Genomic DNA, 14,326 nt, shown 5'->3' on the forward strand with positions numbered 1-14,326 from the left:
TACTTAGGACAAGACATTTACTTAGAAAATCAGTTGCCTACATATTTTTAGGGAAGTTCTGTCATTTGCAAGAGGTAGAGTGTGTGGCCTAAAGCTCTGGAGCAAAGTTCATTAAATTGTCCAGGCAAAAGTCTGCATAGAGACCTCACACATCCTTTATTTCTCAGATGCCTGCTAAAAGAGTTCAGCTGCTGAAATTATGAGTCTCTAGACACCCTAAGTACAGCCAGTTCAGCTTATAGCCATTCAGTCAAAATTTGGAGTTGGGTTGGGGGGTGTAAAGGAAAATTTTAATTTAAAAGTAGGCATATCACAAAATGTTAAGAGTTGCATTTGATGATTTTCAAAGCGGTTAAGCAAAGCACTCCAAAACCAAAATTTCACCATATGTTTTTTTCCAGATTCAAAGAGCTCCTCCTCTCCTTTAAATGTGACTGACCAAAGACTTCTTGATGCCAGTTCTCAGTTCCAGAAGAAACAAGGCAAGAGCAATATCGATGTCTGGTGGCTCTTTGATGATGGAGGTAATGTGTTTCATAATTTAAAACCTTTAAATGCTGACAAAAAAATATTGGAGTAATTCTGGATTGTTAATAGATATCTGTCAATCAGTTCATATAAAATCTGTGCTGTGTAACAAAGTACAATTTTCTAAATTTGTCTGAAATTCTGTTCAAAACACAGGCTTGACACTGTTGATTCCTTACCTTATCACAACCAAGAAGAAGTGGAAGGACTGCAAGATCAGGGTGTTCATTGGTGGAAAAATAAACAGGATTGATCATGACAGAAGAGCGTGAGTTTGCCTTAAAAATTCCATTTCAAATGCTAATGCAGCATGTTACACATTGGATTGCTTCTCTTCCTGCTTACCTTATTCAGTTGTTCTTTGCTGGAGGTGTGATCATATTCTGTTGCCTTTCTGAAAAAAAAAAAAAAAAAAAAGGTTTTGTTTCCCCCCCAGGTTGGTTTTGGATGAGTTACCTCAAACTAACTTTTCTGCAATATTGTCTGACACTATTTCCAAATATTTTCTGATATTATCTTCAAGAGAGAGCTCCTCTCTTATTTTAAAGCCATAAAACTGTGGTGTTTTTTTTTTTTTTCCCCCCCAAAGCATGTTGCTGATTTACGGTCATATGCCAAGTCAGTTTGATTTTTGTCCTTGTTACATTTAAGATGCCTTTTTTTTTTCCTGTTTCTTAAACCAGTGGTTTTTATTAGCAAACAACTCTGTTCAAAATAATTAAAATTATGACCATGTATAAAAGCTTGTTTTTCTGATGCAGGATGGCCACTTTGCTCAGCAAATTTCGGATAGACTTCTCAGATATTATGGTCCTTGGGGATATAAATACTAAGCCAAAGAAAGAAAAGTAAGTCTCAAAACACATCTTGTTTGTTCATTGAATTTGTGATTTCTTTAATTTGGAATGCTTCATTCTTTCCTACGTATGTTATGGTACAGAGGATCCTGTGTTACTCAGTGTTTCACAAAAACGTGGGAAATCAATTAACAGTAACTCCTACGTCCAAGAATATAGAAATCTTTATTTTTTTAAATCTCTGGCCCTTAGAGTGTAATAACAATTTGAGAAAAATGAAGTTAAAAAAAAAAAAAAAACAAACCAAAAAAAACCAAACCTGAATTGTCTGCAGCAGTCTTCCTTAAGAAGAGAGATGTTCACCAAAACTTTAATGATCTGAATCTCATAATGCCCTAGTTTAGGTAACAAAGCTTGGTCTTGAAATAGCCTGATTTGGGTTTTTCTTTTTTTTTTCCTTCTCCTTTTTTAACTTGCTTGGACTTTCAGTGTACACAGGAATGATCATACATATGATATTTCTTACTTTCAAGTTCAAAAAAGCATTAATTGTAGATGGCTTTCAGCACAAATTTAGAACAGAATGTGTATGATCTAAACATACCCTCCTCTGCCATTATCCTCCTTTGCCTTCAGGCATTCTTGAGTCTGCTGAAGTTGTAAAAATATCTTTTATTTGGGCATGCATTTATCTGAAAGACTTGATACACCATGGAAATTGGAAAGTGTTATTTCAGAACTTGGCTAAATGCTAAAGTTAATGTGGGTTCTTTTGTACCCTTTTTAGTAGCTTTTTCTTAAGTGTATAGAATACATTGAGCAACTAAAACAAAGGAAAACAAAGTATTTCTGGCACTCTGGTGCTTTTGGATATGCAGTGTCCAGGAGCCTGCTGCTGTGAAAGGTGTAAACTCTGACGGAGGAGCAGCCATTTTATGCATCACAGAGAATCATGATGATCCTAGAATCATGTGGAATTATTTTTGTTTATTAGAAGTGATCCACGGATTACTTCTGAGAGCATTTTTCTTTCTGTCTCTGTGGATACATCCTCACAACATATCCAAAATATTCCTGAATGTCATTTAGGCATTAACGACAGCTGAGAACCAAGTGGAGGAAGATTGATTTTCAACAGGTGCTGTGCTGTATAATAGTGCTGTTATTAGATCTGCTTTTTGCTCAGCCAAAGAATAGCAGATCACATTTGTTTTCTTTCTTTGGATTAAGGTGAAAGTCATTGTACAGTAAAGACCACCAAGGTCTTTAAACATATTCTTGCTCTAAAGTCCTGATAAATCCAAAGTATTCCTGTTCTTACAAGTGCAGCAGGAAGATTAAGTTAGATATCTATGGTTTTTTCATTTGAATGTGGCTCTTGGACTGTACTGGAAAGAGATAAAAGAAACAAAGTAAAAAGATCAAAGCCAGAATCCAAACAGCGATGGCATGAGACCTGATAGCTGATTTTTACTGGAACATGTAAATTCCTCCTCCTTCAAAGTTAGTTCTGAAGAATGTGCTCCTCCTAGATACTGTCCCTTTTTTAAGGATGGTACTGTTGAGCTTTTAAAATTAGAGGTAAATTTCTGAACTGAGTAAAGCTTTAATTGTGTGGTGAATTGTTTGCTGAATCACAACATCTCTGCATGCACAAAGCTGATTTGATGCTCTAACTGCAACAGGCAGGGGGAAAAAAAAACGTCAGATCATCTTTACATTGTAATAAAACTTTAATTTCTGACACTGTGAAAATAATTTTTCATGTAAAAACTCCTATCTGCTCTAATTTTTGTTCATTTAATCCTTCCAGTATTGCAGCTTTTGAGGAAATGATAGAGCCCTTCCGACTTCATGAGGATGATAAAGAACAAGAAGTTGCAGATAAAATGAAGGAGGATGAACCATGGAGGATAACAGATAATGAGCTTGAGCTTTACAAAACAAAGGTTCTGGCTTTTTTTAGCAACTAAAACTTCCTTCTCCTACTTCATTTGTGGTTGTGGTAACGATGAGTTAATTCCTGTTATTCTCTTTCTTCCATAGTAGTTTTTTATGAATAGCAGATAAAAAGCAGCATCTAAAACCATTTACATGGCTCTAAAGGCAAAAGGCAAAAAGGTTCTGAATTTGAGTACGAGCAGGGGCCAGACTGCTTTCCTGCAGTATTTCAGCAGTTAGTTTAGAATAATTTCATCTATAGCCAGCTTGTTTGTCTTTTTTTTTTAATCAAGCTAATAATTATTATTTTTAAAAAAACACCACTAAAACCAAGCAACATTTTGTGGTGCAGAGGAGCAGTTGAAGGTTTGACACCTTTCCCAAGCTATTGTGCAGCACAGAGGCACAAAAGTATTTCTTTTTCAGGTGTTCCTTTGCATGAGAAGATAAATGGCACCCAGTAATAGGGTAGCACTTGGCTTACTTGCACATCTGAGCTTCCTGCTTGCTTTTTTCCCAACCTTACAGGTTATTTGATAATGAGGAGTTTCCACACTGAGATGGAATTACCTTCTTTTTATTAATTACTCATTCCAGTTGGTCATACTGATTTTCTTCTTTTCTTTATTTTTTCTAAAGGATTTTTTGTAGTTTTTAAACAAAAGCTCTTCTGACAAGTTTAATTTTATTTACAGACTTACCGACAGATTAGGTTAAACGAGTTGCTGAAAGAACATTCAAGTACAGCCAACATAATTGTCATGTAAGTAAATTATTTTAACTTGTGATGCTATCTGAATTGGTACGGAGCTGTAATTCACAATATAAATGGAAATATAGATCAGAAACAGGTCTTTGCCTTGGCATATTCAAGATTTCAGTCCTGACTGTCTTTATTTATTTATTAGAAGTATGGAGCCACCATTCTGCTGAAGACAAAAATGCCCTTTTTATTGTTGTGCTTTTGATTATGCTGCTTTAGTTGATCACCTCCACATTTGTGGTGCAGCTCAGGATTCTCAAATTCTTTCTGCTCCTGTGTGCAGTTACTCCCCTCTTTCTCAAGTCCTTCCTTTGATTTCCTTTTCTAGAGGGGTCTCTCTGTATAAAATTAGTCATTATCTTGCTCACAGATTTTTGGAGGATTACTTTTGGTGTGAGCAAGCAAGAGGCAGATTTTTTTGTGGGTTGTAGATTTCTTGCTGCTGTATTTTAAAATGCTCAGGATGAGTAAAATGTCCTCAGCTTAGGACGATTCTGCATGAAGCTGCCTGAGTATGAAATGGTGTTAACAGGCCAGAACTGAGGGGGAAATAGATGTAAATGCCTGTGATGTTTCAGATACAAACTTCCAACCTCATTAATCCTGAGGAGGGTAAAAAATAAAATTAAAAAAATATCAGGAAATTTGACTTAACATTTAGATCTTTCCAGATTCATCTGTCATATTTAGTATGATCTGACGTGTGGCTGGCCGGGTGTTTCTGCTCAGTGAAACTTGTTTCCCCTGTGGCTTGCAGGAGCTTGCCCGTGGCACGGAAAGGGGCAGTTTCCAGTGCACTGTACATGGCCTGGCTGGAGGTTCTCTCTAAAGACCTGCCACCCATCCTCCTGGTTCGTGGGAATCACCAGAGTGTCCTCACCTTCTACTCCTAAGAGTGCTGCCCGTGGCCCAGCTGTGATGGGATGGTACTGCAGTGCCCAGGGGAGAGTGGCTGCCGTGGTCTACAGCTCATTAACATCACCGAGGCAAAAAGTGACTCTTCTTTCACTGTTTCACTGACTTGAAAGCACACAAGGAAAGTCACTGTATTTCTAAAAGTTGTGACATCTTCAGTTTTATTCTATATTTTCTGTAATTTTAATCTTGCTTAATGGGGGAGGATTCCTTGTTAGACTGAAGAACAAGACGAGCTTTTTGTTTGCTATTTGAATAGCAGCAATAAAATGTTGTATTTTTGATCAATGAAAGGATTATAGATTTATAAAAGCCTTTTAGCCTTGAGGTGCCTTCTGAAATTAACCAAATCTCACCCATACATCCTATTTTGTAAATTTATATAGAATGTCAAAATCTGCCTTCAACTAAGAGTTTCGATCAGACTTCCTTTAGTTTTTAGTCTATTCCATATTACAATAAAAATGAATGCTGCTTTTCAGTCTTCCATTGAGCTATTAGTTCTTAGTACTGTATGTTTTCTATCATCAGAAAGTTTTTTGGTTTTCTGTTTTCTGTTTTTTGGTTTTTTGTTTGTTTTTTTTTTTTTTTTTAATTATTATATCTGTTAGATTTAAAGGTGAGAATTGGGGCAGGTCAGTTGAACTAAAGCGAATCCCTGATGTTAGTGCCACTAAGTTTTGTAACAGTTAAAATAAAACTAATTCTGCTTGTAGAGAGGGTCCTTTTTTCTCAGATTTGTACTCCTTTGGCAGCAGTCTGAGACAGAGAGCTGATTCTATCTACCTTGGCAGAGGGCAGTATCCTCCTAGTCCTAGCTCTGCTGTGAAATCAAGCTCATCTTGCTGGCTGAGGCTTCCCATCTTAATGCAAATTGGAAGAAAATAAAAAGACCTGTCCTAGTTCTTGGCCTCTTACGTTTTAGTGTCACTTTCAAACTCGTTTTTGAAACAAAACTCGACTTAAGGCTTGAATGGGGATAATATAAGCAATGTGATGCTATCTAACAGAAAACAGTAAACACTATGTGGAATTGTGCTATCCAGTATGAAATGTAAAAGCTGCAGTTCTCTCGCATTTTTCAACAAATGGTTAAACGGACCACTAAGTTCTTGGGGGAGATGTTTTTAGGTCAATTCATTCAGTTGTCAGAAAATGAATTTAGTCTTATTAAATAATACTCAGGTTTTATCGTCTAGCAATTTCGATCTATTCCATACATCCTACTTTTTACATTTTCTATGTTCAATAAAGAAACTGCCAGTCTTGTGTGCCCTTTCATCGTATATTTTGGAAACTTCATAATTTAGTCTACTGCAAACACCTGCAAAAGAAATTTCACTTGAGCCTTTGTATAAAGGTTGGTAATGTGAACTGTTTTTTAAATTCCTAATATTTTTTTGGATAGAAAGGATTGCCTAAAAACATTTCACAAACTTTTGATACTAGCATTGGACATGCTACTGGATCAGTTTACCAGTGGGTGAGTGACTTTCATTTAAGGATGCACAGAAAAGGTTTTTTGGTTGGTTTGGAGGTTTTTTTTGCCTTTTTTTTTTTTTTTTTGTTCATTTGTTTGGTTTGAGTTAGTTTTTTGTTTTTTGGTTTGTTTTTGGTTTTTTTGGCTAAATACAGGATCAAATTGAAATGTAACTGTTCCTTTTGAAGGACAAAGTATAATCATTGTGTGGCAAGGTAGAGCTTCAACTTCTTGTGATTAAAGATAAAAATACACTGTACAGTGTACACTGTTGTCAGGCTCTTGGTAAACTGCTAAAAATCCTTCTTCTTTTCTCTCTTTTTTTTTTTTTTAATATTTTTGCCGTTTCTGTCCATTGGATTCGAGACTATGGAATCATTTCACTTTTTCAAAACTTCTAAAGAAAAACAAACATGCATGTCTTGCTGCTAAGTGTGAGATAACTGATGCCAGCATGAACCCAGCTTGTTGTGATAAAACATTGTAAGACAAGACAGACAGCGTGGGGTCAGAGTGATGCTTCCTTCCAGGTGAGGGGATGTGGATCAAACTTACCAACATAAAACATCACAGGTTTTACAGTGTTTTGTAGGGGATAAGGTGGTCACATTGTGCATATGGAATCATTGCCACGTTTCTCCTTGTTTTGTGGGTAACATTCTTTTGAGCAGGTGGACAGTGTGGCATGGACTTAGTGCTGCTATCTTAAAAAAAAAATACAAAAACAAAACGTGCACAGGTACACTTATTTAAAAAAAGGTTTATTTGCCCATTCAGGAAACCATTGCTTGTGATCTGTAAACACAACACAGAAACCAAATGAAGTGTGTGTGTCTACATGCATATATGTGTATAAAATTATATAAAGTATATCTAAATATGCATAATGGGGATAGTTAAGGTCATGTCTGTGAAATACCATAGGATGCTTTTTCACATGCACTCTCAGGAGTCCACTAATGCTAGGGATGAGGGCAAGTTCCAAGATTATTTGCTCACCTTAAGTTGAACAGTTAATGGTAATTGTCTGCAACAGATGTCAGTTCGTGGCAGTCACTCCAACTCCTGCTTTGATTTCGAAGCCAAATTTACTTAGGTTCCAATCATCGTTAATTAAGTGGAAAATTAAATCACTTACACATGGCAATTCATACCTTCTTATAGATTAGGTTCCTTCGTATGGGTTTAGAAAGACAATAATAGCTGGTGAAAATCAATTATTTATTTGTTCACTTGTGTTTAGGTTTCCTTTTACATACATTCTTTTTGTATGCTTTTTTTCTGACATTGCATATTTAAAAAAAAAAAAAACTAAAAATAATTTAAAAGATTTGAGCGTTAGTGGGTCGTGGCCCACTTGGTTTGAGGATGTAAGATTTGACACTGTACTGTAACTGTCCCACACAAATGCTTTTCTAATGTTTTAACGTAATTATTGCAGTTAATACTTTGTACCAGGGGGATGTCACTGCAATAAAAGAAGTGAATTCAATACAACTGTCTTGTCTAACAAAGCTTTTTTTTTTTCCTTCTTTCCTTTTTTTTTTTTAAATGGGATGGGAATAATGTTCATAATTCGACAGGTTGATGCTGAATTTGGTTCCTGACATGAATATTCTTCTTGCTTCCATCTAAAAATTACCTTTGTAGTGGAATTTGCACAGGACCAGTGGAGCTTAAAGCAGCTCATGTGACCAAAGGTCATTAGACCAAAACCATGTTGTTTTTTGGGCAGGAATGTTTGCCTCTCATAGGTCTAGAAGAAAACAAGAAGCTAACCTTGTAAAATTGTAAAATCTTGTAAAATTTGCCATGGCTTGGCAGACAGCACAGACCCATCCTCAGCCCCTGGTGTGTCTCAGCTGCGTTGGTGGTACCTGAAAATCTGCTCCAATTCGCTTTGCCCCTGAATACACACAAGGACTCTCCTTAACTCCTCTTTCTCCCATTAAAATAAAAGTCCACTGGGACATGGAGTGTGTTGGGAAAAGAGCTTCTCAGGCTGTTGCAAAGTTGCTTTGTAAGCAAGACATGTTTGTCCCTAACTTCAGTACACGCCACTAAGAAGTACTGAAAATTAGAAGTTTAAAAGCATAAAGAAGGGGCGAGTTCTGTTGTTGAAATCCCACAGAACACTGATAAACTTGATAATCTCACCAGTTTTGGTGTTTGATCTCTGCTACAGTCAGAGCTGTTCTGCATATCCATTGTCAGTCGTGTTTAAACCTCAGGAGTGAGGTTTGGGGGCCACTGGGAAGGGAAAACTTGTTAAAAAACGCCCTGCCAGCTCCCATGGCATTGGCTCCACCCTGGTTTATTCTGTGAGGAGGCTGAGAAGGTTTGTAGCAGCTTTTTCTACACCCTCCTGTTTGCTTGGAGCAGTGTGAAGAAGTGGATCTGAATGATGGCATTGCCTTGTGCTGAATCCATACCTTAGTGACCTCAAGCATGCGTTGGAAGGTAAAAAATGAGGATTTGATCAAGGTCAACCCCATCAGTTTGCAGAAGAGTCAAGGCTCACACTGCAGAGATTGAGTGCTGTGATTTTGGTTTACAACACGGAAGCAGCACACCCCTCCCTCTGGTGCTTGTTCTTCACCAGCCTCATTAAAGTTCTCACACAGCCCCTCTGAATCCCAAGGCCTGGTTTGTGTTCAGCCTCAGGCCAGTGCAGCCCCGCAGGCAGCGAGAGGAGCGCCTCAAATCTTCCTGCTGTTCTGCCTTTGGGCGCTGCAGAGCAGCTTTCCAGAGTTAACTCTGACTTAAGCTCGATGGAGAGGCTGCTCCCTGTGGTTTTAGGACAGGAGAGCTGATCCAAACCTTTCAGGGTTAACATGGAAGGAGAAAATGGTGAAGCAGCAGCAGGGAAGATGTTTCATTCTCCAAACAGCACCAGAGAAGATGGAAGACGTTTTCCTTGAAGTACAGGAGATTTCCTACACCCAGAGGAGCATCTGGCGCTGACAGACTGTGCTCCATCCTTGGGGCTGCTCTGGACTCGCTGACAGCTGCACCAGCAGAAGTCACCAAGGGAGCCTGTGCTGGCTCTTACACCCCTGTCCTTACTGATCTGAGAGCAATTCCTTTGTCTCTCCTGTGACCTGCCTGCTGTCTCTCCAGAAAACATTGGCTTTCCATCCCCAGGAGCCCTCTCTGACCCTGCCTGCACAGCCAGCTTTAACTGCACCTCACGACACAACAGGGGAAAGGGAATCCCTCAGGATTTAAACTGTCAGGCCGTGCTAAATTAAACTTTTCAACACATCTTCCCCTAAAGAGCTCTCAGTAGTGACCCAATCTACAGAGAGAAAATGGCGAAGGCCTGCAGGGAAATGTCAGCCTGCTCTGCCTTGGTGATAGTGGTGTAAAAACAAAAGTAAAGCAGCCTGTCCCGTGCCCTCACAGCCCTCTCATCCCTGCTGACAGCAATTAAAGGCAGTAGCCCCTGGCTCTGAGAGACTTTCCTCACAATCCTGTTCCCTGGGATCTGGGGAAAACTGACCCTGCTGAGCTGCAGCCAAAGAAAATTCCAGTGTGAGGTTCCGTGTCCATGTGGGTCCCCTGGCAACCCCTCAGATCCATGCACAGTGATAAGAAAACTCCTGCTATCAGAACATCGTTTTTAGTGAGGGAAATCCTATTCCTGTACAGTTTCCAGGAGTTCCAACTAAAATCCTGTCACCAGGTGGCACCACCTGCCTTTCAGCATTTCATGTAAAGCCTGAAGCTGCTCTGTCAAACGCACTCTTCCTGCCCTGTTCCACTGGAGTCATTCTTTAAACAACTTAGTACTTTGAATTAACAACAAATATCGGCATAATAATGTTGTTTTCCAATTTTTTTTTTTTTTTAATTTTGACTGGATTGGTGAAGAGTTTAATATTAATTCTGCCAGGCCCTGTGGGGAAAAATACTGTGGTTTTTGCTCCCGAGAGATTCAGGAACCTTCAAGCAGAAGCTGCCTGATGAGCTCAAGCAGCCTTTTTACCAGCCTTGCTTTTCTCGGTGGCTCTTTCCATCTGTGTCAACCTGAGAGAGCAGAAGGAGAAATGCTGCAGGCAGAGAGAGAAGAGATGTTAGAACACACTGGCACGTCCCATCTTGGTTTCAGAGTGATCTGTGACATTCCAATAGGGCTTTTTGCTTCATAAGTAACAAATGACAACTGTCTTCCGCTTCCTACTACCAAAACAACCCCCCCCAAACCAAAAAACCTGGACAAAAGAAAAGGCTTTTGGTCATCCTGAAATATTCAGGTCCTACTGGCTGTTTAAAGTACTGAAGGAAACTGAATCCTGAAGCACGAGACACATTTTCAAGTCAATTTAGCTTGAAAATATCACCCTGTTGAACAGTTTTACAGCTACTAAGTCTTGGAACATCTCTGCAATTAAATTCGTCTATGCAAAACAGATGGTAACATGGAGTCAGTCACGAGCAAAGTATTTCCACAGGCTCTGGCTGAAAATTAAAGAGCTGGGATTAGCCTTGAAATATCCTCCCTGTGAGGTTACTCATTTTTTCAGACCAAGCTGTCTGGCTGGATGGTTTAACCACAGCATTGCAAATTACAGGGGACTCTTGAACAATTCCACTGCACTGCTGTTACCAATTGCAGAAAACAACATTTACAGTAGTGTTAAATATAATTGCACCTCAAGTAACGGGTGAGACACCTGTGCAAAAAAAAAAAAAAAAATTTTTGTAAACCCTGGGGGCGATTTAATGCAGCTCCTCCCTCGTGGGTAGTAGTGCTGAAGAAAAATTGAATCAATACCACTCGATAAGGTGCAAAAATACCAGCACAAGAGACAGGCTTGTACTTTAAGCACCTGGAAACCATGGCAGGCCAAAGCACAGGGCCTGCCAAGAGGAGCAGACAGCAGAGTCAACCAAGGACAGATATTTGCAGAATTAACAGGTGAAATCAAGGCTAACCACACACTGGTGCGGGCTTCCATGTGGGGTTTTGGCTAACCTCATGCAGATTTCATTTTACGGGGCGTTGTTAAGAGTCTTTGTTCTCATTAAAATCTTTCTGTACCCTTCCAGCATTAATAGCAGTAACTCAAGCATGGCAGGATTTATGAGGAAAAAGTTCAGCCTTTGGCAAATTCATGACAAACCTAACTGAGCACTCTTTATTCATGATATTTTTATTTTCATTGTATTGCAGGGCTTGGGGGTAGCTTTCATGTTCTTGCCATGTTTGTAAGGTTCTAGAAAAATGAGGTTTGATTCTCAGCTGAGACTTGGAAGTGCAAGGTTACGATTCCCTCTCCAGCCAGAACACAGATCTCACTTTTTCCATCCTGTTGGCCAACCCTCAAACCCATCAGTCATTCCAGAAAACCCATCCTGCCCTGGACACAAATCATTCCAGCATTAATTTGTGGGTTTGGAAATGCATCCATGTGCCATCACTCCAAAATGCATCACAGGCAAGAAGTTTTCACTTTTCCCAGGGTTAAACAAGGGTGATAATAAAACCAATCTTCTCCTACTGTAGGTTTGGCTGGATGTAGTTAGTCTCTAAATAAGGGGCAGTGAGCTCTGAGCTGGTGGTTTTGTCATTGTTCTGATAGTAATTAACCATATTCTATGGCAGCTTTCATGCCAGGAAACAAAACAACTTAGTGGTAGATTTGGAATTCTTTTAATCCAAAAGGATAAAAGCCCCCTCTTTTTTTTTGGGGGGGTGAGGATTTTAGGGTTTTGGGGGGGGGTTTTGTTGTTTCCTTTTTGTTTGTTTGTTTTTGGGGTTTTTTTTTGTTTTGTTTTGCTGTAAATAATAATAAAAATACTTTCTTTTAATGGGAAGCACCTCACTTTTTTTTTGGGGGGGGGGTCATTTCTTTAAAATAACACTTTAAAATTACTCTTTGTAATCTACTTTAAGAGATTCCTGTGGGATAATTAATAGTTTCTGATAAAGAAAAAAAATCAAATACATAAACCAGCTTGTTCCTTCAGTCCCTGAGCATAAGGGAAGATACTTCCCAAATCTAAACAAAAGCAGGCAAAGCTGTGTGTGGTTTCACTGGCTTCACTGCAATATCTGTACAGCCCTTTTAAACTGGCCTGTGGTCTGTGCAGCTTGAAGGAATAACAGTGTTCCCCCCAAGATCTCAGATTTTCGTGATGGCTTTAGTAAAAGTGAGGATGCTCAGGCCACATTGTCTGGCAGCTTTTGGAAATTGGTGCTGTTTGTCCTCCAGGTGAGCCCCTCTCAGCAGTTTTTGGGGGATAGGCTGCACTTTTCTAGGAGGCTGCTTTTTGGAGGAACACAAATATTCCTTTTTCTTAAGAGGTAGGAGAAATTTGTCCACTCTCCCTCTTGGCCTTCCGAGCTGTGGGGGCACACACATTTCAGGTGTGTTCTGGGGCACTTAAGTGCTCCTGTCAGAACAGAAAGGAATGGAACAGGAATAGAACAGGAATAGAATAGGAACAGTCACCTGCAGAGCTGCTGGAGAGATCTCAGGTCTCAGCTGAGGAGCTGAGAGTCATGAAAATTAATGTATCCACCATGAGAGAAGCTGTGAGAGGACCTGGTGGAGTGAACTGGCCAAGAGGAATCCCTGAGAACGAGATCCTGTGGTTCTGAGCCTGCTTTGGAGAGGACATCAAAAGTGCAGTAAGGAAATATCACATCAGGACAAGGAGGGAGCATGAATGCCTTCTCTGCATACTAAATTTATTTTTTTAAGTACTTTGTACTATGGAAGGGCTTGAAGTGGTTTGCCCTTTTTTTTTTCTTTTTTCTCACTTTTTTTTGTATTTTGTCTCTCTCTTTTTCTCAATATAAACCAATTCATTTTGGAATGCTTGATATTTGATCACTGAAAATCTGGGGTTTTGACAGCTTGTGTGGGCCATACTCTAGATTCTGCTTCCTCTTCTCTTTAACAAACCTTGTTTTTTCTCTGTGTCAGTTTATCATATTTGTTCTTGGCTGCCCCCATAACCAGTTTGTTTGGTGCAGACTGCATTCTACACCTGAGTGCACAGTTCTTTGTATGCTACTGCAGGCCTGAAAGTGAAAAATTAGGAAAATAACTGGTTTTTTTCCTTTAATTAAGTAGCAACACTAAACAAAAGGAAATCTAAGGAGCTTTCTTAGGAAAGTGGTGGTTATTTCACAAACAAAAGTATTTATATGATACATAAATACTTTCAGTATTTAGTCTGGAGACAAAGAATTTGACAAGACTGATTTCATCTCATGTATAGAAGAAATTTCCATTTCATTCATTTTGGAAAGTGTTGTCTGGACAATGGAGAAGGCAGAGCTGGCACTGTGACTGTAACATTTTTCATGTTCTCTGGATAAACAGGTGTGACCCCATTTTCTGTCTGTGTTCATCTTGGAACTTCAGAAACGCTTTAAAAACCACTGCTTTCCACAAAGGACAGGTTTGCTGTTTGTGGTTTTGTTTGTTTTTATTGACCATGCCAAGTTATACCCATACTTTATGCCCTTTCCATGCTGTCACTTGCTGGGTTTTTTCTGCTCTTGTCAGCAGCAGTGTTTTCATGGGTGTTGAAGGCAACTTTGAGGAAACAAGATCTTTTCATGCCTTTTTTTTTTTTTTAGCTCCATTCAAGGTTTGGTTGCTGTGGTTTGTTTTCCTTGGGCCCTTCCTCTGGGCTGTGCATGTCCTGAGGAAGGGGCAGCTCAGTTTTCCTCTCTCTGGAGGAGGCTGGGGAGTGCAGAGGAGCAGCCAGAATTCCAAACACGAACCCAGGAGCCAGCTCAGGCCGTTTGATCACGTTCTGCTCAGTGCTGCTTCAACCAAGCGTGGCTCCTTCCCATGGGAAAGGAGGTTTGGGCTAAGGAAGTGCTGGCTGTAACTCAGTTCATCCAGCAGGGAAAAAAAAAATTAAAAAAAATCTGTGATT

The 14,326-nt window shown here is 39.4% G+C and overlaps 1 protein-coding gene across 2 annotated transcripts in view; it reads left to right on the plus strand.

Annotated features, from left to right (window-relative positions):
• The window catches only part of SLC12A2 (solute carrier family 12 member 2), a 54,410-nt gene extending 46,489 nt beyond the window's left edge, over positions 1–7,921 (plus strand). For both annotated transcript variants that reach the window (XM_036403037.1, XM_036403036.2), the window contains 6 exons: positions 402–524; positions 685–796; positions 1,290–1,376; positions 3,139–3,274; positions 3,962–4,029; positions 4,787–7,921. In XM_036403037.1, coding sequence (XP_036258930.1) covers positions 402–524; positions 685–796; positions 1,290–1,376; positions 3,139–3,274; positions 3,962–4,029; positions 4,787–4,922 — 662 coding nt within the window. In that variant the 3' untranslated portion in view covers positions 4,923–7,921. The remainder of the gene's footprint in view (positions 1–401; positions 525–684; positions 797–1,289; positions 1,377–3,138; positions 3,275–3,961; positions 4,030–4,786) is intronic.
• The last annotated feature ends 6,405 nt before the right edge of the window (positions 7,922–14,326 follow it).

This window comes from Molothrus ater, chromosome Z (genome assembly GCF_012460135.2).
Source record: "Molothrus ater isolate BHLD 08-10-18 breed brown headed cowbird chromosome Z, BPBGC_Mater_1.1, whole genome shotgun sequence".
NCBI lineage: Eukaryota > Metazoa > Chordata > Aves > Passeriformes > Icteridae > Molothrus > Molothrus ater.